A 22,663-nucleotide genomic window follows, 5' to 3' on the forward strand; every position below is an offset into this window, starting at 1 on the left:
TCCCCAGCTAATAGACCCCAAGCTGCCACAGCCCCACAGGCCTTTCCCTCCTGCCTGCAGCATATTCGACCCCACCTCGCCTTTTGCCCTTCCCCAGAGACCAGACCTGGAGCAATTTGTGCTGACTGGGGTATTTATTATTTATTAATCCCAATTTACAAACAAAAAAACCAACAAAACAAACCCAAAACAAACACCTCCCCCAACCAACCGAACAGAAGCATTTTTACACCCTGTCAAGGTCAGGGCAGAGGGGAGGGAAAAGGCAATGGTCATAAAAGGGGACCCCGAGGGCATGGAAGAGGCCATGTTCTGCCCCTATTACACAAGGCTGCGAGGGGAGGAGGGAAGGGATTTCAGACATGGGATTTAAGACACTATTGGCACGACACTGCAGATGATCAGCAAAATGGGCTAGTCGAGGAGGGGGGAGAAATCTGCCCAGGCTTGCCTGCAGCCAAGAGCAGGCAGAGCAGGCTCCGCTGCAGCAGAGCCTGGGAGCTCCTTGACTGCTTCTGAGAGCCCGCAGTGGCCACGCTCACCCCTTGGCACAGGGAATGCAGGTAAGTGGCTGCTGGTCTAGCTGAATTGCAGTGGGGCTGAGGCAGATGCCAAGGCAGGTTTGAAAGCTGAAATGGATACACTCAGCTGGCAGAAATGAGCTGGAGAAGGGGGAAAGGAAGGAGGGGCCACGACTGAGGGGCAGCAGCAGTAGCTGGCGCACCTGGTGCCTGCAAAAGATGCCACTCCCAGCTATCCTGTGGCAGAGGATCATCAGTCAGTGGCCCATCCAACCCCACAAGGCAGGTTTCCAAATGAAGAATGCTGTTCAACAAGCCAGCTGTGGCCCCACAGGGCAAGAGCTGGGCTAGGTGCAAGACTAGCACGCATAAAGCACTGTTTAGCTGCAGGAATGCACTGTTTACAGCACAAGAGCTACAGTCCTGCTGTTTTCTTCTCCCCCAGCACCCTGGGAAGCAAGTTTATGACGTGTGGATTCATCACAAGTAATCCACCCCTCCTCTGAGGCAAGCATTATGGTAGCCCAGCTCCAGCCACTGGAAAGCTTAACTGCACCAGCTGGGTGCAGAGCCAGGAGTAAGGATGTGCTGGTAGGAAAGAAAGCTGACCCTGGGCTACCTGCAGTAGCAGTCTTGAAGGGATAAAACTGGATTAGCTTTTATTCAGCTCACTCATCTACAGACATGTAAACGAGAAGTGACAGGGAACTGGAGGGATGTGGTGTGCACACCCCATATCACACACCTCCTGGGCAGAGGCTTAACCACCTGGAAAAGCAGACACCTACACTCTCCCTCCCTGGCAGTGGGGGAGATGCTAGCCATGCCTCCTGGGGTGACAGGGATCTGTACAGATTTGGTTTATTCATTTCCTTTTTTTTCCCTCTTTAAGCTGTAGTATCAGCACTTGCTGGTGTTGCGATCCCCAGAGGCATGCTGCATTGCTACAGAGCAGCCCTTCCGCTGGGTGGGATGGTCTGACAGGCTGGCAGCCAGCTGGTGTGCCCAGTTTGTTGCAGAAGAGGTCATCTGTTCCTGGTTCTTTGTAAACCTGAGCTGTTTCTTCCCTGGTCCCCCGCTTCCCCTAGCAGTCACTGTGGCGGAAGGGGGATACCCCGTGGGTCAGTGACTTGACCCTCTTGCAGGTTCTTGACAAGCTGAGCCAGCCAGCGCTTTGTGGTGGTGTCATCCTTCAGGACCTGGGCAAAGGTGGTGTCCTTCAGCTGGTCAGGGAGGCACTGCCTGAGAGCTTCACGTGCCCTACATCAAGAGACAAGAAACAGGGCCCAACAAATAAACTCACAGGGGCAAGAGGGGAAGCAAACCCCACTGAGGACACAACACTCCTTTGCTTGGGAGTCCCCCTGGCAGAGCCAGCCAAGGAAAGCACAAGCAGCAGCACTGCAGCATGTGGTGCTCAGACAGCCAACACGGCTCCCAGCCCTCACACCTCACCCCACTGAACCAAGAACCCCTGTGTCCTGACACTTATCAGTCAAGAGCAATGCAATGCCAGGAGAGACAGATAAAAAATACATACCCAGCAGCTTTGGGCAGAGTGTGCAGCCCTTCAACTGAATTTCATCTATTGGCTTCTATTGCTAACAGCCTGCATGATGCTGAAGAGGTTGAGAACAGTGCACCTTCCACATCAGCTCCTCCCTTGTACATAATTCAAGCTCCCTTTGAACTCAGGTGATCTGCACAGCTTGAATCTTCACAAGCCCCCAACAGTCACTGTTTCTCCCATACACTGTAAAATTTCCTGGGACTAGCAGTAAAAAAAACAACCAACCAACCAAACCACCCCAACCATCTTCCACACTGCTAAAGCTGATCTAAAGACAGACAAGGAACCTTGACTCTCCCCAGGCCAGCACTGTGGAGAAGAACTGAACTTCCAGAGGAGCAGCAGAGGCCCCTGACCAAACTCCTAAAATGTTTACCTGGGATTATCAGAAAGGCGAAGGTAGCAGCGGACGACGTGTTTCAGCAGTCGTGCCGACGGCTCCTTGGAGAGCTGCAGGACCATTTTACCCTGTTTGACAGAGGCCAGCGTCACCAAAGTCATTGTAACAACCACCTCACAATCAGCAAGACCAGGGAGGAACATTCAATAGCTCACTCTGACTTGCCACACATTGCAGCCCACTACCTTCCATCTAGACACCCCCACACAGAACCCAGTGCTCTACTTGCCAAGATGCCTTTGGACTTGGAAAGGTTTCTCGCAGCAGCTCACAGCTCTCTTTGGTTCTTACCTCCCTAGGACTGCTTAGTGGTCCACATCCCCATTAGATTAAAGAGACCCGCTTGTGGAGGAAGGCAAACATATCCCAAATGCTTGGATGAACTTGGGCTGAGTCACCCTGTGAGGTGTGCTTCCAAGCTCTGCAACACTCCCTGTTCTCACTGTGCTGCTTTTTGAAACATTAGTGACAGCCTGGGAAGCCATGCTGAATGACTGGCCTCACCCACACCACATATAGTAACAGCAACACCTGGCCTTATCAAGCATCCAGGACTTGCATTTTCTCTTTCTGCTACATCTCACATTAAACCATTGCTAAGAATGCCTCTATTTCTCCCACTGTGTAGGATTTTGCACGTGGTTGCACATTCAGATGTGCCCAGCCTAGTGAACAGTGTGCCTTCAACACACCTGCTCTGAAGGAGTTTAGCAGTCTGCTTCTTCATATTCAGGACTCAATCAGATCTGCCCAACAAGTTGGGGTTTTCTTCCCTATAAAACGTTGTCCAGCACTAACAATTTTCCTCATTAGCCAAATTAATCTCTATCTGGATAGTCAGGCAGTTAGCAATTAGCTTCATCTGCCCTTTTGCAAGCTTCCCATTCTCAGCAATTCCCCAGGACACCAATACTTCTTTGAAATAAAGAGCACGTCAGAGAGCATCTCAGACCACTCCTGGATGGGAAATACTAACTTGCTTCTTCAGAAGTATCTGATACTGGCATTAACATCTTACTCAGTTATCAGCAGACAAGGAAGCAAATAGAATCACCTTCATGAGACAGGATCACAATCCAAACATTTGAAACAGAGACATCTATCAACACTTTCATCTTTCTCCATAGCACTGCAGAACGTTAATCACATCAGTGCTTTGCTGTACCTCAGCTAGGATTTCTTCCATCTAACACAGCTTTAGATGTCCATATCCTTCTATGTTCATACCCTTCCTAGCCACAGATTTATCCTTGCTCTCTGTGGCAATTTTAGGCTGATGCCCAGGAAATTTTCCAGATTGAGTAGAAAGTGGTAGAGTGTAAATAAATTACCACTGGATGCAAAAGGGAAACTAATGATAAGGTCTAAATAATACCATTGGTCTGATAACTGACAAAGTTAGTTGTATAAACTAACTCTTTCTCTTTTCAGCTTCTTTGCTCTAACAGGTACTAGCTAGTTGCTTCTGTCTGGCTGTTGCTGACCTTGGCTATGCTCTTGTCGTGGGTAAGTACTAACAAGCTACTCTCTGCTCTTCTCTCTCTCTTTTCCCTTGTCCAGGGGGAGGGAGGAGGAAGCTATTGGTAGCCCCTGGCTTTGTCCAGGGGGGCTCTTGTGTTGTATATAAATTGTAAATATATGTAAATACTGTGCATTTTGTACATAGTTATTGCATTTCATATTTCTAGATTTTAGGCTGTTTGTAAATATAGCTTCCTTTTGCTTTCCAACTGAGCTGGTCTGGCAATTTTATTTTGGGGGTAATTTCAACCCACCACAGTCTCCCTCCCTCTACACCCCGGGGCTTCTAATTGCATTGTTCATTTGCCCTCAAGTCAGATGTAATCTCAAAGCCAATCCTTTTCTTGAATAAAAAAGTCACATTGGGTAATACGGGTATCAACTCACAACTGTTCTTATTTTGCTGTTTAGGGGAGAATTAAGAGGTAACATTTTCTTTACATTTGAGAAAACAGATAAATATTCCCAGTGAAAGCATCAACATTTCAGCACAGAATCAGCACTGCAAAGCACTTAACTTAATGCTGTATTTATTTCTCCTGAGACTGCTCTTTAGAAAGCAAGCAAGCAGCCAAGCACAAAAGCAGGACAATAGCTGTTCCAGGGCAGACATATCCCCCTCAATGAGCTCAAAGATAATAAAGCTCAAATTGGGGCTACGACTCCTGGGATGAACAAACAAGTACCCAACTTCTCCTTCACAGGGAATGGATAATTGTTTGCTCTCTCCATGTAACAACACAAGAATTAGAGTCATAAGCAGCACTTCATAGGAGCCAGGTTCAAGGAGTGAAAAAGGATGTTGGCCTTACAAACAGTGAAGAGGAAACTCGTCAAAATCTGTGGTAAAGGACACTGTGCATGCAAAAGGTTTCCATGGGTTCCAGGGGAGGATAGGACAAACATGGGGGGTTACTGCATGGAAAACCCACAACTGCCCTGAGAGCTGGCAGCTGCAAGACTGTTATGAGGCCAACAATCACAGACACTTGCCCTGCTTCTACTCCTCCACTCAACCTGCTGCTCTTTCAATGTTTTGTGGGAGAGAGAGATGGGAAATGAATGGATCCATGGTCTGAGCTGTGTGATCATTCCTACACAAATCAATTCATGTCCAGCCAACAACCCTGAAAACTCTTTTTCTTCTCTGGAGACGTTTACCTGGGGAATATTAATATGCTCTCTTGGCCAGCAAACCAGAGATGCACAAGGGAAACATGCCAAAGCAGAGAGCTACAGCATCACAAGCAGTAAGCCCAAGAACCATTTGCCTCCTTCAGACCTGTGCTCCAGCCAGGGAGCAATGAAGTAGCTACTGAAGGACTAGGCTGCTAGAGTACAGTTCTCCCTTGTTATAAAAGAGGAAATAAATGATCTTACCAGTATCATGGCAACATGGGAAAACCTCTCATAAGTCTGACAGATATATGCCAGCCCTGTGTCATCCAGGAGGATTTTCTGTAGAATAAATGTAGCAACCTAGAGTGGGGAAAAAGCATAAAAGAAAGCATATGAATAACTTACCTATCCTGAAAAGAGAGAGACAGCCTTTGTGCCATGTTCTTTTCAAGTCAGTCCCAGAGCTGAAAGACCTTTCAGCAGGTAGCAAATGCTTTACTTGGTGGAAGATTAAAGCCAAAAGAAAATGCAGGACACCTCACAAGGCTTGACATTTCTGGCTAAAGGAAAGGGGATGCAAAGCAGTGTGTCTAGACAACTGGATGCAGGTTTTGTAAGACAGCAACTGTGGGATGCTCAGATGGCCTCAGGATTATGGCCACACTACTCTGGTCACAGAGCAAGAAGAAGGAAAAGGATGTGTCCCTCGCCCCTGATATCTAGACAGCAAGCTGATTTCAGTTTTCATCTTGAGCATTACCAACTCATGAGACATGGCTTTCTTGAAGAACCTCATCCAGCTATGCCAGCAGGCTTCACCAGGGAAAAACACACACAGACTGCAACCAGCCTGCCTGGGTCTCACTACAGATCAGAGCTCAAGGGAAAGGAGCCCCTGATCAGAGGAGACAACAAACTGGTCCAGTGTGGTGACCATCTCCTTAATCACCACTAGCAGCTGCTGACCCACTTCTGCAACTTACAGCTAGAGCATTTGTTCTCTCAGGCCAAGGAAAGTTACTCTGCAGGGCTGCAATGGAGGGAATGATTGTTGAATGCAGCAAGATCTTTCCCAGTAAAACAACCAAGCTTAGGAACTCAGTTTGGCAGCTTTGGTTCATTTGGTCTTTTTTTGAGGAGGTAAAAACATCACCCAGAGTTGCTGCCTCATTTGCAACAGGATACAAGCCAGCTCTGCAGGTGACTGGCTGCTTGGTCAGAGATAAACAAGAAGCCTTAATTAAGACAAGAGGAGTAGGTACCGTTTTGGAGAGTTCACTGCCAGACTCCATAATGCGTAAGCACAAGGGGATAATTTCTGTTGTCAATAAGAAATTTATCACTTCTTGCTCATCAGTTTTCACCAAGGCCCCTAGAAAGAAAAAGAACCACCCAAGTCAATAAATGATGAACCATTTAAAAAACAAAACCCTCACATTTCATAGAATCATAGAATCAATAAGGTTGGGAAAGACCCCAAAGATCATCAAGCCCAACCTGTCACCTAAGACCTCATGACTACTAAACCATGGCACCAAGTGCCACGTCCAATCCCCTCTTGAGCACCCCCAGGGATGGTGACTCCACCACCTCCCTGGGCAGCCCATTCCAACAGCTAACAACTCTCTGTGAAGAACTTTCTCCTCACCTTGAGCCTAACCTCCCCTCTTGTTCTGGTGCTGATTGCCTGGGAGAAGAGACCAACCACCTCCTGGCTACAACCTTCCTTCAGGTAGTTGTAAACAGCAATAAGGTCTCCCCTGAGCCTCCTCTTCTCCAGGCTAAACAATCCCAGCTCCCTCAGCCTCTCCTTGTAGGGCTTGTGCTTGAGGCCTCTCCCCAGCCTCGTTGCCCTTCTCTGGACATGTTCAAGAGTCTCAATGTCCTTCTGAAATTGAGGGGCTCAGAACTGGACATAGTACTCAAGGTGTGGCCTAACCAGTGCTGAGTCCAGGGGCACAGTGACTTCCCTGCTCCTGCTGGCCACACTATTTCTGATGCAGGCCAGAATGTCATTGGCCTTCTTGGCCACCTGGGCACACTGCTGGCTCATGTTCAGCCTACTGTCAACCAGTACCCCCAGGTCCCTTTCTGTTTGTCTGCTCTCCAGCCACAACAACCCCAGCCTGTAGCTCTGCATGGGGATGTTGTGGCCAAAGTGCAGCACCCAGCACTTGGACTTGTTGAAAGCCATCATGTTGGACTCTGCCCATCTGTCCAGCCTGTCAAGGTGCCTCTGCAGAGCCCTTCTACCCTCTTAACATTTCAAAGAGGGGCTGTGCTGTCTCCTCCCCATCAATCATTAGGCAGGCAGAGCAACTGTCACTTTAAATATGTGGCAGCACACGGCTGGAGAGGAATCTCTTTGGCAGCATAGAGGCAATCGAACTGGGACTTGGGGTTGTTTTTTTCAGAAAGGGGATGCATCCTTGGCCCTCCCCCAGTGATAACACAAACACAAGAGGATCATGCCACCCACAGCAACCTCTGGCAAGGAGAAACACACTTTAAGACCCTCTTTCTCTATGCACTGAGAGAAAAGTGTTTTGGGTAGAAAGAAGAAATATATAGGTTAAGGAGACAGCAGGGCAAATACACCCAAGCCAAACAATGACAAAAAAACCCAAAAGCAAGCCCTGTTTGCACCCATTCATCCCAGTCTCTAGCTGGCTGGGCTCAGGGATAGAACAGAACAGAACAGGTTGGAAGACACCTGCTTGTACTCACAAGAAATACATTTTGGCAACACACCCAGACTTCAGTATTTTCTTATTAGTGAAAACCCTCAGCTCCAACACATGAAGAGGAACCTGCCTCCATAACTGATGGAAAAGGAGCAGCTCCTCCTGGTAATACTGTAGGACTCAGAAGATCCCAGTAAGAATAGACCTGTGATTCTGGCTGTGCATGAACTGCATAGTAAGAAACCCATGCTCTAGCATCAGTCTGGCTGCTTACCAATCACTCCAAGGCTCGTGAGCCGCAGATACTCAAAGGGACGTGTCTTGCTAACCGTGTGCAAGAAGGGGTATAGGAAGAGTGGGATGTGAGCTGCCAGAAAAGCTGACCTGAAGGAAAGGGAGAACACCCAACATGAGAGACAAGGAAAACAAGGTAAGCACACAATCCTGCAATTCACAGTATCACAGTATAACTTAGGTTGGAAAGGACCTCGAGGATCATCGAGTCCAACCTATCAACACAGACCCCATGACTAGACCATGGCACCAAGTGCCATGTCCAATCTCTTCTTGAACACCTCCAGGGACGGCGACTCAACCACCTCCCTAGGCAGCCCGTTCCAATGACGAATGACTCGCTCGGTGAAGAACTTTCTCCTCACCATGAATCTAAACCTCCCCTGGCGCAGCTTGAGACTGTGTCCCCTTGTTCTGGTGCTGGTTGCCTAGGAGAAGAGACCAACCCCTTCCTGGCCACAACCACCCCTCAGGTAGTTGTAGAGGGCAATGAAGTCTCCCCTGAGCCCCCTCTTCTCCAGGCTAAACAATCCCAGCTCCCTCAGCCTCTCCTCATAGAGCTTGTGTTCAAGGCCTCTCACCAGCCTTGTTGCCCTTCTCTGGACACATTCAAGTGTTTCGATGTCCTTCTTAAACTGAGGGGCCCAGAACTGGACACAGTACTCAAGGTGCGGCCTAACCAGAGCAGAGTACAGGAGCACAATGACCTCCCTGCTCCTGCTGGCCACACTACTCCTAATGCAGGCCAGGATGCCATTGGCCCTCTTGGCCACCTGGGCACACTGCTGGCTCATATTCAGGTGGCTGTCGATCAGCACCCCCAGGTCCCTCTCTGTCTGGGAGCTCTCCAGCCACTCCGACCCCAGCCTGTAGCTCTGCATGGGATTGCCGTAGCCAAAGTGCAGCACTCGGCACTTGGACTTGTTGAATGACATCCCATTGGACTCTGCCCATCTGTCCAGTTGGTCGAGGTCCCTCTGCAGAGCCTTTCTACCCTCTAACTGACTAACATCTGCTCCTAACTTGGTGTCATCTGCAAACTTGCTGATGACTGACTCGACCCCCTCATCCAGATCATCAATGAAGATGTTAAAGAGGATGGGGCCCAGCACTGATCCCCGGGGGACACCACTGGTGACTGGCCGCCAGCTGGATGTGGCACCATTCACCACCACTCTTTGGGTCCGTGTCCTGACGGACACTACTGCTGCTGTTCCTCAAAAAAGGTTAACAGGTGGATCTCTGGTGGAAAGGTAGGAAGTAACTTCTTTTTGCCCCTACTTGACATGTGCAGGACACAGACTGAGAAAACCTGCAGTTTGGGGAATTTGCAGTGGCTTGGACAACCCAGGGAAAGCAGTGCATTTAGGACCAGCATAAAGCTGACATCTTGATAATCACTACAAACAAATGAGAGCAAAGGTTCCAGCTCTGTCTGTTCCACTTTTGGTAAAAAATAAGAAAGCAGCTTACGTGCTTCTGGAGTCAGACAGGCTGAACTACCAACATCAACACCTCACCTGGAAGTGCTTACCTTGTCTCAGGATGTGATGCAACACACTGCAGCAGAGCTAACGCATTGCAGACTCTGTTGGACTGGTGGGCTGTCAAGGTTGGAGGGTTGATTGATGGGTAAATATTTACAATTTCCTAAAAATGAATAGATGAAGAAAACTTAAAGGAGAAAAACATCAGAAAGCTGCACCACAGCATTTGCCCAGCAAGGAACTATGGTGACAGGGGACAAGAGTTTGCTCTCACCAAACATCGCTTTGAAGTCACGTGGCAGCCACGTGGCAATGCTTTCCAGACAAGGGCAGAGCTGTGTCAGACAATTTGATAAGGACTAACAGGAATGTGTGCAAACCTTAATTTCAGTAAAAAAGGGTTCTTTCGACTAGTGTGTTGAACTTCCAGATTGAACAGAAGCATTGATGCTGTGCCTAGAGGCAGAGCACACCCACTCTATTCATACTGCAGCTCCTGGTACTCTTCTAACTCAAGCAGGGAGAAGCAGCTCAGGGCAAGAAACCTAGTTCAGAAGTCCGTCTGCTTCCAACCACAGCTCCCTTCATATTTCCTTCACTTGTTTCAGAGTCACTCCAGGAAGAGTTTGACATTGCCAGTCCTGTGCTCTTTTCTCTTCTTTGAGCAAAATTACTAGATTCAGCAGTGAAAGATGCCAGGCATCAGCTCTTAGGGTAGTTTGCCCAGAGATAAGTCGAGTCACTCAGTTTCACATGAATGCAGGTACATTCCCTTGTGAAGATCTCTGGAGCAGTGAGCAGCTATCTGCTCAAGAAGTGCTCAAGCTCATGTAAAACAAATCAAAACAGAGATCTTTGGGGTAAAACTGTCACGGCTCTGCTATGACACTGTATGAAAATAAGCAGAATGCGATCTGCAGGGAGCTCATACACTCAAGGACTTGCCTGTAGTCCTTCCAACTATGTAAGCTGTCTAATTAAAATCTAATTAGAAGTCTTACATCCTAACATATGCTGCCTTGCTAGTGATGATGAATAGCAAATAGGCTTCCAACATTTGATACTCTCACCACATGATCAAACATATATCATACTCTCAGCAATGGCAATAATGGGACAACAGCACTGATGAGGAGCAGATGAGGAAGCTGGAGCTGTTTAGGCTGGAGAAAAGGAAGCTCAGGAGAGACCTTCTCACCCTGAAAGGAAGTGCACAACTAGCTGAATGGAGGTTATAGCAATGTGGGAGTTCATGTCTTCTCCCTAGTAACAAGTGATAAAATGAAAGGAAATGGCCTCAGGTTGCACCAGGGGAGGTTTAGACTGGGTATTAGAAAACAGTTCTTCACCAAAAGGGTTATCACACTCTGGAATAAGCTCCCCAGGGAGGTGTTTGAATCACTGTCCCTGGAGGCATTTAAAAGATGCGCAGATGTGGTGCTAAGGGATGTAACTTAGCAGCCGACTCAGTAGAGTAAGATAATGTTTGGATTCAATGGTCTTAAATGTCTTTTCCAACCAAAAGGTTCTGATTCTGCAATGGACCCCACCCAGCGCCTCCCCACATCTGCCCCACGGGTGCATAAGCTCTGCAATGTGCTGGTGCTGAACCACAGAATAAAGACCCTGCCAGTCTTACCCACCTGAAGGAGTGCTGCAATGGTGCCAAACGAGTGCCACAGCATCGGGGCAAGGTCAGGCACAGATTCACGCTTCTTGCTCAACTCCAGCAGTGCATTCTCCCGTGTTTCAGGGCTGGACAGCTCATTGATCCACTGGTAGATCTTTTCGCGGTCGACCTGAGCCAGTGCTGTTGGCACAGGCTGATAGGGAGACAAGAAAAATTCAGTCAAATGTTTTATCCAAGTCTCCAAACCCTTTCCACAATGTGGCAGATAAGCAAAAAACTGCTCATGAAGCTCCTGACTGAGGGAGGGAAGAACTAAAGCTGCATTAAGATGCTCTGGATATGGAACCCTTCCTTAGATTAGTCTTCTTATGTCACATATTTGAAATGAAAAGGGTTTACTTTCTGGCCTGACTTGTTAGGACAGTTTCTCTTAATCCACCTGTCAAGTAGTACCTTGTAACTCTGTTCTGCAATACAGGATAGCCATGGTCCTGCCTATCTGTGCCAGCAGCGCTCTGGGGCAGGTCACACATACTTTAGCCAGCTATCATTTGCTCCACCTGCACTCAGCATACATTCATTTCATGATTCAAGTGCAGCTTACACAAATTCCAATCAAGGCATATGCTACCTTTACCTCTCCAAAGATGTCCATGACACTGGAACCTGCCAATGGGGTTCACCCAAAGTACATAAGAAAAATACTCTTATAAATTCTAGGAAAATTCTCACTACCCCAGGATCAGCACAACACTGTCCACAACCAGTAACACCTGCTGTTAGAGGTCTCATAGCCATCCATGCATCTTGCTTACACACACGAAGCTAAAAGGGATTTTTTTTCAAGACTGATTTTGTGCAAAGACTCTTACTGAAAAAAAAAACCAAATCCCAGAGAAGAGTAGACCAGTATTCACAGTCAAAGCACATTTCATACTGTTCAGGAGAAATGCAGGGTTTCTCTCCTGCCTTTTGTGGAGCATCAGGAAAAGAACGCCATCAAGGCCAGTAAGTTTTCAGACCAAAAAAATGAGGGAAGGCTGTCAAGCAAAAGAAGAGAAACAGGGACTGTAGAATCGTAGCACAGTTTCTGTGGAGAGGGCAAGGTACAAGCCTGTCAATTAAAGTGTGTCTCATGCTTCTCCTGGCACAAGCACTCAAAGTGCAAACAAACGCACAGCAGGCTTCCTAAGTAGGCAGCTTGGTAATTCAGGTACCAAATCTTGAGCAAAACAAACATGACATTAAACCCTCCTGTGTGAACACTTCCAAAAGCCAGTTCAGAATCTATTCAAACATTCTGCTGCAGTATTTACTACTCAAGTAAAGCACAGCCCTGGCTGTACGCTGCTGCTCCTGAGCTTGAGTCTGTCTGCAAGGAATCACCTCAACACCCCCACATGTGTGGCAACCGCACTGGGAGCGGAGAACAGCCTGTTTCTGCTCTCAACTCAAACTGAACCTCTCCAAGCATGCACTACAACAGATGTGAGCACAGCCTGTACCACACTGACAGCAACACTACCACCAAGCAGCTCATCACTGAAGCACCAGAGAGAACACAAATGAGTTCAGAAATCAAGTGGCCAGAACGAAACCTTAAGCCATATGTCAGAGGCAGGCTCCCAGAGCTGCAGGAGGGATGAAGGGAGACTTCTTAGCCTCTCACAGACATCTCCAGAGCTTTCTGTCTCTATTACTGCAAAGGTTTCCCACCCTCCAGTAATCCACATATTACATCCATAGTCACATCCAAAAAGATTCTTCCCCAGCTGTGTTATTTCTCTCTCCTTCAGCCACTTCCATCATATCAATTTAAATAATGACATATAAGCCAATGTGCTGTTTGCAATCCCTGTACTTTAGGGCTCAAACACCTTCGCAGCCGCTCATCTTTCCTCCTATCCTCTTTTTCTCTTCTGCCAGCTTAGGTTTTTTGTTTGTTTTCCAGAACCTCATGCTACATTAGTAACCCTGCACATTTATTGTCTGCCACAGCTGGGAATGCAATTCCAGTGCCAGCTCCCACACTGGAGGTCAGAGAGAGAACGAGCAAAGCTCATTTGTTTTCATTTGGGATAGCAGAGTGACAAGCACTGTAGCAAAAATGTTGTTATATTTGCGTTATCTAAAGCTTCCATCTATTTTTCTAGACTCACTGAAGTTTTAGTTCCTGTAAGCTTAAATACATTGACCCTTTAAAAGCACAATCATGCAATTGTGATCCCTAGAGGACATTAAGTAGATTTTCCACACAATTAAGTTTACAATGTCCAACATCTCTCTTAGCCAGAACCAGCTGCTTTTGACAGGCTCTAAAGTTGCTTGTCTCAGTTTAAATTGAGAGGCCTACTTTTTTCTTCTTTTCCTACTTTATTGTCACAACTTTTCCTCCCTCTAAGCCTCAAACTCTGGAGAGCCCTGAGAGCTCCACACAAACCCTGACAAGCAGACTTCCTTTTGCATGCAGGGAAAGCAAAAGTATCATAGCAGTATCATAGTATCAGTCAAGGTTGGAAGGGACCACAAGGATCATCTAGTTCCAACCCCCATGCCATGGCCAGGGACACCCCACACTAGATCAGGCTGGCCAGAGCCTCATCCAGCCTGGGCTTAAACACCTCCAGGGATGGCATCCCAACCACCTCCCCAGACAACTATTCCAGGGCTTCACCACGCTCATGGTGAGGAACTTCCTCCTCACATCCAGCCTGAATCTCCCCACCTCCAGCTTCATTCCATTCCCCCTAGTCCTATCACTACCTGACATCCTGAGAAGTCCTTCCCCAGCCTTCCTGTAGGCCCCCTTCAGATACTGGAAGGCCACAATTAGGTCACCTCGGAGCCTTCTCTTCTCCAGACTGAACAGCTCCAACTCCTTCAGTCTGTCCTCACAGGAGAGGTGCTCCAGCCCTCTGATCGTCCTCGTGGCACTTCTCTGGACATGTTCCAGCACCTCCACATCCCTCTTGTAATAGGGGCTCCAGAACTGGACACAGTACTCCAGTTACCTACAGCTTCTCGACACAGCACATGCTAGCCACCTCTGCATCATGAAACATGTGGTAACATCATTCTCAAGAGAAATTACACTACCTTAAACATCCATACCTGATTACATTTCCAACAGCCACATAACAAACTAGGCAGCTGGCTTTATCTTCCTAACTGGGCAATTGCTGCTAGGCACGCTGGTGAGAGTACTGGTCAATGAAAGCAGTACACTAACTAACTGGATATGTGAGCTTTTCAAACTAGTTTGATAGATCACCAACTCAAACATAGAAAAATTAACTTTGAACTTCACTAGCAGTGAACTAGCTGGTTTGAATTGGGATTTCAATGCTTGGCTGCTAGTTACAGCCACGTTTATTTGTTCTAGCCTGTTCTCAAGCCCTTAACACGTTATGTTGTCTTCAGGTCTGAAACTGAAGTGTCAGCACTGACACCAGTATTGCTGTACAAAACCCAGTGCTCTGGCTTACTACAGCTTTACCATGACAGCATTCATAACACTCAAAGGGATTCCTGAGCCACTTCATGACTCCAGTAACAGGCAACATTAATAACCACAGCTCACAAGCACACATCCACAGCCAAACACCCTTCCCTGTTCCTTTCAGTCTACACATGCCTACTGACTGTGGTAGGAAACATTTCATTAAAGAACCACCAGGTAGTGGGAATTACATATAAATTATATAGATATATATATATAATTTCTATTCCTGATAGAAATTATTTTGCTAAAGTTGCCTTTAAAAAAAACAATAATCTTTTTACATAGAGGTGGCCAGAACTCAGATCTGGAGGATTAACAGGAGATACAAAAGTCTCATGCATTTCAACAAGCACTTAAAATCTACATTGCTATAGAAAAGTAAACGTTGATTAAGAGAGTTCACTATGATCTTGCATGCCCTTCCATGCTCCAGAAAGCATCACTTTAATCAGAACTTTTCGCCAGCACTCCAAGAAGCAATTTAAAGTCATGAGTAGTTCAAGGAGGAAGACTTAAAAAGTTTCCTCAACTCCTGCTCATAAGTATTTTATGCACCTGCTTTTTAGTCCAAGCAGCTCCTTGAGCTAAGTTAATTTGAAAAGAGCTCTAACTGCTGCTCTTGCAACATGTCCCCAAACCAGTACATACCACAGATTCAATCAGCTCCAGGAAGTCTCATACATGTAACAAATGGGCATTTGGAGAAGTGAAAACCAAAATACAAACCTGCCCTGGTGGGAGACAAGATGCAATAACCACATCATTCAAACTCAGCTTCCACTCTTTGAACCAAACCAGGCCAAGGTACTATTCCATCCCAACCCACCTCTGCAGCTTCCTGAAGGGGAAGAGGGCAAGCACCAACTATGGACAACAGTGGAAGGTACCGGTGGAAAAGAAACAGGCAGTCTCGGCCTTTCCTCTGGCTTGCCTGCCGCCCTGGCGAACTTTTCACTATCTCCTTTTCTCCTTTGCAGCCAAAGCCAGAAGTAAAATTGCTCCAGAGAAAACGGCTGGGCATACAGGAGACGTTCATGTACAGGGAGGGAGGGAGGGCAGGGGCCAAGAGCAAGGAAAACTCTACGTAATACACATGGCGGGAAAGGAGCACAGCCAGGACACCCAGCAGGGAAGCCCTCCGAGCCCCTGGCAAGGGCCACTCCACCCCAACGAGCAGCAGAGCAACGCAAGGCCGCTTCAGGGGTGCGCGGAGAAATCCCTGTGGCAGCAGCCGGAGCGAGAGAGCGCTCACCCAGCGCCTCCCTGCTACCAAAGGGATTCCGCCGCCCCAGCCGGCCACCGGGACGCGGACTGCAGGGAGTTCAGAACCGCCCAGAGCCACCCTCACAGCTACGGCGGCCCCTCTCCCCGCGCGGCCTGCACAACGGGTGCCGCCCCAAACCCAGCCCCAGCGCAGAGCCGTGTCTCACCGCGGCCGTGGCCAGGCTGTGCATGGTGTGTGCGGTGCCGACGCTGCCGCTGGGCCGGGCTCAAGAGGCCGCTGCCATCGACGCAAGACCGCCGCGACCCCTCACCCTGCCGCGCACCCGCCGCGAGGGACGCTGGGACAGGAGCGGGTGGAGCGGGACACGCCGCGCGAAGGCGCGCGAGGCCGGCGAAGGGGCCGGAGCTGGGGCTGTGCGGGCCGCTGCAGCGCACGCGCGCCAGGAGCGCGGGCGGGCGCGAGGCGTGCCGGGAAAGGCGCCGCTGCGCTGACGTGAGCGGGCGCGCGTGCGTCGCGCGGCGTCTCGCGCTGCTGGCCGGTTCCCGCCATCCGCCGCTGCAGACGCCCCCCCTTCCCCTTTCCCCCCTCCCCGTTCCCCCTTCCTCCTGGGCCTCAGTCCGCCGAGCGGCGCCGGGGACGCGCTAGGACGCAGGTACCGATGTTCGTTTTCTCCTCTCGTTCTTACCCGCTCCCTCCCGTGGCGTCCGGCCGGGTGCCTCCCCGCGGCATAGCACCACCCCTCGCAGCAGCCCGGGGCGGCCATGGAGCAGCGGGCGGGAGGAGCTCTCTGCCCGGACGGGCGCCGGGGCCCTGCTCGGGAGAGAGGAAGGGGGCCGCCGCCGAGCCGCACTGGGAACGCGGGCTGCCGGGAAGGGGGCACCCGCCTCGGCGTTGCCACCCGGGCAGCGCGCAAGGGTCGCTTCATTCATTTCTAATAACCTTTATTTTAAATTTGCCTCGCCGTGCAGGCCGGGAGCCCGCGGCGCTACAGGGGCTGTTTCTCACCCCCTGGATCGGTGGCTTTTTCGAGCGGAGTACTGTTGGGGCAGCTGGTTGCCCCGCGGACCCCCGGGCGGCCCCCGCGGCTCACGGCCCGTCAGGAACGAGCTCGTTTGCCTTCCTAGGTTTCCTCAGACATATCGGGTGTTATCTTGTCGACTTCCTTTTTAAAATCTGTTGGAGCTGCTTTGAGGATTTGCAGTATTCTGTCCCTGTCTCGGGTCTGCTCGCCTTTCACAGCGAGAAATCGGCGTGTTGCTGCCCGGACTGCGAGATTCAACTGAGTTTCCTGTACTCGTGTCTAGCTCCCCTTCACCGTGTTTAAAGATACCCGCAAACAGCCCTGCCGAAGCTCTGCCGAAACCTTAAGCCACACTTGAGTCTTTCTGTAGAGACCTTTTGGCCTGCCTGGTTATAAATTTCTTCTTTTAACAGGTTTTTAAGGTGGAGTGTGCCTTCCCTCGCTAGCGTATTTCAGGGAGAAAGCATGGCCCCACTAAAGGTGCATGGACCTGTCCGGATGCGCAGTATGCAGACTGGGATTACAAAGTGGAAAGAAGGGAGCTTTGAGATTGTGGAGAAGGACAACAAAGTGAGTCTAGTGGTTCACTACAATGTTGGAGGAATTCCAAAGACATTTCAGGTATACCAAATATTAAGGCTTTTGTTTGGGCAGTGCATGGATTGTGTGCCTTTGTGAACAGCTGTCCTCTTCAAGGCTATTAAGTGTCACACAGGCTTCCCTCTGTCACTGTTTCTTGTTCCTCGTTTCCTGAACACTAATCCTTTTGTATAGGCTCTCCTGTAAATTATTCACGTGTATTGTTAAAGGATCTGCCAAGGTCGGCATCAAGATGCCACTGAATGGGAAGGACCAAAAAGCAAAGAAAAGTTAGCGGCGTCTTTAGCGTCATGGCTCACGTGTTCACACTTTCGGGACGTGTGACCTTTCTGTTATTAGTGCATCTGAAGGCTCTAGAAGAGAAGATCCTGAGCTCTTGCTTCTAGCAGTTTTCCTAGCGGAAGAGTAACGTTGTTAAAACACTTGTAGCCTTTTGTTTGTTTATAAAGGAGTCCACTGAACAGTTGTTACAGCTCTAGGTTTTAAATGCACCAGGCAGTCTGGCTGCCTCTCTGGGAGGCAGATAACAAATCACCGTTAAAAAAGTTTCTTGAATTGTTCATCCTAAACTGCTGGGGTTTTTTTCATTCTGTAGTCCTTCTCAACTCAGCCTTCCTTAAGTCATGTGCAAAGTGCCTCAAATCCTAAGAACATGAAGGAGTGTATTTCTGTAAGAAATTCCTATCTGATTTAAAAATATGTAGAGGATGTAAGAGCAGTTGGGATTAAAAACAATGCTCTCTTATTCAGTGTGTTTGTAACACTCTAAACTGATCTAAAAGCTGGCTTCTGTCACACGTGTTTTTCATCTGTAGTATTCACCAGGTCTTTCTCTGAGCCACTTATTTTCTGTGTGTGGACTTGGAGAGGAACTCTTATTTTTGAAAGGTGAGGTCTAGCTGCCTTAGCATGCTGAAAAGTCTCAACAAACAACCTAGCAGGCTGTGTCGCCTTGGAATTCGGGCATCAGAAAATTACGATCTGTGGATAGTTTCTCCCTCTGTCGCTGCAGACTTGAAAAGCATCATCTGCCTTCTCATGCACCATGCTATGACTGTCTTGTTTGATTTATACCAGCATAGGATCATGTTGCTTTGGAGAAGTGTAGTCTCTTCTTCCCCTCCTACTTTCCCTGGGTGCTTGTTCTCGCACACTTCTTTCTGCCTGGATGAGGGCTAACGTAGTGTCACAGTGACACGAAAGGTGGTTTTGTGGGAAGCATGAGCCTATAGAAAGCTAACCATGGCCTAAAGGGGCAGGTTTTCCTGCCAGCCTTTTGCATCTGCTGGCTCAGGCACTTGTCAGATCTGTCTGTGAGCTCAGTGGAGGGTTTAAACATCATTTCATTTGAGGAAGGGACTGAATGCAAGATCAGGTGGAGGTGGAGATGTGGCACCAGGCGGCTAGGACCACACCAAAGGAGAAGAAAATGCCACATCTTAGAATACTTGTTATTTTTGTTTGGTGGTCATTTTTCAGTGAGATCTGCTTTCTGGTCCTGTTCATCTTGAAGCAACCCAGACATCAGCAGAAGAATGCTGGTGGGTGAAAGCAGCAGGCTGGGAGAGCTGCCTGTCCCTTGCGCTCTGGGCTTGTGCTCAAGTGTAGTTTGTGTGAACCAGCCCCAGACTGTCACTGTGACACTTGCTGACACTTTAGGCATAACAAATTCCTGATAATTTTGCCTTAGCAGCAGCATTCTGGTTTTTTTTTTGACAAGGTACTCTGGAGGAACTGTGGATGATTTTTCCATCTTTCTATGACAGAACACTTGGATGGATCCAGGCTTTTATTTCTTTTTACAGTGACTGATGTGTTGTCAAATTTCTTGTGTCAGATGATGTTTGAATGATGTTTCAGAACTCTAAGTTGTCCTAGGTGCCAGATACCTATACTTCATTTACTCCCACCTCCTGTGACTTTGCCATGTTGATTGGGTTGTAACAGGTGCATGGGGAATATGGGTGGAGCCCTCTCGTGATAGCGTTTTGAGTTGAAATAGGTAGTTTTGCACGGAGATGGTGAAGTAACTGTGATCCCTTTCCAGCAGGCTCAGTGTTTTAAGATGAAAAATTTGGAGGTCCCCTTTTGATTTTTTTGGATCTTTGAAGACATTTTTAGCTGCTTTTTTTTTTTTTTTTTTAACACACAGCTGCCCCACAGAAACAAACAAACAAAACCCAAACAAAAAAGGATTGAGAGGAGAACTACTTCAGAAATGCAATTTTCCCAGCAAATGAAGCCCTTAGTTTCTGATTGAGAGGGCTTTCCATCCTCTTGTAAATGGCTGATGTGTCTAGATTGGCTTCCCAAAAGTTGGAGATCTGGGGAGGGGAGGGAAGAAAACTCACTGATTGCTATGGAGCACCTTTTATTGTCTCAGTCTTATATACCTGACCACATCTAAATAAAAGTCACATACAATTTCTTTATAGACTTGTGTAGAATTTGAAGCAGACAAGTCAGGTTCTAGAGCAATGTATAGCAAAACATTGGTGTTATTAGTGTTCCTGTCTGGTAGCTCATCACTGTTACTTTAGATGGGCAGCATGGCAGTAGGGATCTCAGGCCAAATTAGGAGAAGACTCTGGTCTGATTGGCAGTGTTTTACTCTGATTTTTGTAGTGCCTCATGACCATGGCTGTGGCTTCCAATCCTGTGTGAAGCAATGGGTATTACCAGTACGGTGGTGTGGAGATCATCCTGTAGCCAGCATCTGGTCTTAGGCAAGGCAAACAAAGCAGCAGCAAAATGAAGAATTGAGCAAAAAGGACAAAGCAATTGAAAATGAGAGTATGGTTAGGTATCTGTTGTCAAGCCTTCATGCAATCTGCAGATGTGACGTATTCTTTTGCTTCCTCTGCTTTAGGAGTTGCCCTTAGCCTGTGTGCATAGTAGAGCCTTTACTGAACAGCCAGCTCTTAAAAGAGACATAGTATGAAGTAACATTTAAGTAATGCCATAATAAAATAGCAGTGGCATTATTAGGGAGCACAGGTTCTTGTTAAAATTGTTCTTGTGTTTGACTGTAACCCTGAAAGTTTTGACACCACTTAATTGTGGCAATGTGGTATATAGACTACACATGTTCCTTACAGACTCATTTCCCTCAGCAGATTTTTTTTAAGCTGTGTCAAATCCATCTTTACTGAGAGCAAATTGTAAAGCAAGTAGAAGTTTGTACTTAGCATTTAAAACTTTCTCCATCTTAAATTGCATCTCAAGCTCAATGTGGAAGTTTCAGGCAGCTGAATGGGACTGTGTGAAGCTCTCATTCCTTGACGTTTAAAAATGACACACTCAGTAACAATGCACGTTTCAGAGAGCTTGTCCAGGAACACAGGCACTGTTGAGCTATAATATTACTGCCCCTATGGTTCTGTCAGCTTGTGAGATCACCAAGTGCATTAATTCTATGAGACTTAATGTTGGCTTGAAATGGGATGAGGAGTATTTTGGTGTGAGTGCTTCTTGCCTGCTCCGAGCGTTGTTTGAATTTTTTTAAGAGGCCAAAATACTTCAAATGGTTTTAAGTTTACAGTCACTTTCTTGTTTTCAGCTAAGCCATAACATTAAAACTGTGACCTTACGACCAAATGGTAGAAAACTGTGCTGCCTGATGCTAACACTGAAGGATACCAGCTTCCTGACGATTGATAAAGTACCGCTTAAAGATGCCAATGAAATGCGGATGTACTTGGATGCAGTCCACCAAGACAGGGTTCATACTGGTAAGTGCAGTTGTTGTAAATCATGGCAACAACAGTTTGGAGAGGGAAGGGGGGCCTACAAGAAAGCTGGGGAGGGACTTCTCAGGATATCAGGTAGTGATAGGACTAGGGGGAATGGAATGAAGCTGGAGGTGGGGAGATTCAGGCTGGATGTGAGGAGGAGGTTCTTCACCATGAGAGTGGTGAAGCCCTGGAATGGGTTGTCCAGGGAGGTAGTTGAGGCCCGGACCCTGGAGGTGTTTAAGCCCAGGCTGGATGAGGCTCTGGCTAGCCTGATCTAGTGTGGATGGCAGGGGGGTTGGAACTAGATGATCCTTGTGGTCCCTTCCAACCCTGACTGACACTCTGATAGGGATCAGTGCTATGGTGGTTGGTCATGGGGGGTTGTGATGTTGGGTTTTTTTTCCATCTTTAAGCTATTTTTTTTCCTCTTTGGGCTACTGACTTTCTTTGCAATTGTGCAAGTTCTTGTTTCTGTCCCCAAACCTCAGTTTTAGTTATATACCTTTCTCATCATGTACCTTTGTCATGCTGAACAATAAGAGTTTAAGTATGTAGGAATTGTTTGTGTTGGACATATGTTAGTATTTGAAGGACTCCTGTCTATCACACATGCATAATCCCTTTCCTTTTTTTGTTTTGCCTTTTTTTTAAAGGATAGGAACTTTACTGCCAACTATGTAAATGACCAATATAGGGGATAGCAATAAGTATGGTTGTGTCTGCACTCAGAATATTGTACTGTCTGTTGATCTAGTGTGTCACTTCCAAAAGCAACTCCAGCTAAAAAATGTCTTACAAATAAGAATGCCAGTCAGTTAAATGACAATCAAATCAAACATTGTGTTACTTTTCCTGTCAGTTGGGAAACCCTCTCAGGGATCTGGCAGCTTTGGCAGTGTGCTGGGCAGCAGGACCACACAGAAGGAAGCCAACAGGCAATTCTCCTATATAGAGAACCAGGTTTGTTTAATTGTTCCAGGTTTTCATTTCCTCCTCTCATTCACTTACTGCATGTTGTAATAGCACTGATAATAACACAAATGCTTACTCTGCATCCAAAATACTTGGAATCTAGAGGGTTTAGAGTAAATGTATATAATAGGTCAGTGTCTGGCTGTGGAAGACAGAATATGTTCTTCATGCTGAGTTTTCAGTCAGGCAGAGAAGAAGCATAGGTAGAGGGAGTATAGCAGAAACTCACTTCTCACATTGTTCTGGATATCTCTGTTTATGCTGAGCACCTTATGTAGCAGCTGAGCATGTTGTAGTCAGCATAAGTCTCTAAGAGTTTAGCAGGCTTCAGCTAAATGTATATATTGAAAAGCTGCTGACCCAGTTTTGTATCAGAATACAGT

The 22,663-nt window shown here is 47.6% G+C and overlaps 2 protein-coding genes across 2 annotated transcripts in view; one reads left to right on the forward strand and one right to left on the reverse strand.

Moving 5' to 3' along the window:
* Positions 1-115: 115 nt before the first annotated feature.
* CNOT9 (CCR4-NOT transcription complex subunit 9) lies at positions 116-16,309 on the reverse strand. The gene is made up of 8 exons (XM_068138878.1): positions 16,159-16,309; positions 11,240-11,419; positions 9,644-9,759; positions 8,090-8,199; positions 6,394-6,503; positions 5,393-5,491; positions 2,468-2,559; positions 116-1,781 (listed from the first exon to the last, which is right to left on the reverse strand). Exons 1-8 carry the CDS (start codon positions 16,180-16,182, stop codon positions 1,613-1,615), a joined length of 900 nt encoding a protein of 299 aa, XP_067994979.1. The 5' UTR covers positions 16,183-16,309; the 3' UTR covers positions 116-1,612.
* Positions 16,310-16,524: 215 nt separating this feature from the next.
* USP37 (ubiquitin specific peptidase 37) overlaps positions 16,525-22,663 on the forward strand; it is a 39,270-nt gene continuing 33,131 nt past the window's right edge. Inside the window, exons 1-4 of the mRNA XM_068138877.1 lie at positions 16,525-16,605; positions 17,388-17,595; positions 21,134-21,305; positions 22,168-22,268. Of these exons, the coding sequence (XP_067994978.1) occupies positions 17,440-17,595; positions 21,134-21,305; positions 22,168-22,268 (429 nt within the window). The 5' untranslated portion in view covers positions 16,525-16,605; positions 17,388-17,439. The remainder of the gene's footprint in view (positions 16,606-17,387; positions 17,596-21,133; positions 21,306-22,167; positions 22,269-22,663) is intronic.

The sequence above is a fragment of the Melanerpes formicivorus genome, unplaced genomic scaffold, assembly GCF_026170545.1.
Source record: "Melanerpes formicivorus ecotype bairdi unplaced genomic scaffold, bMelFor1.0.p_v2 SCAF_5, whole genome shotgun sequence".
NCBI classification, from domain to species: Eukaryota; Metazoa; Chordata; class Aves; order Piciformes; family Picidae; genus Melanerpes; species Melanerpes formicivorus.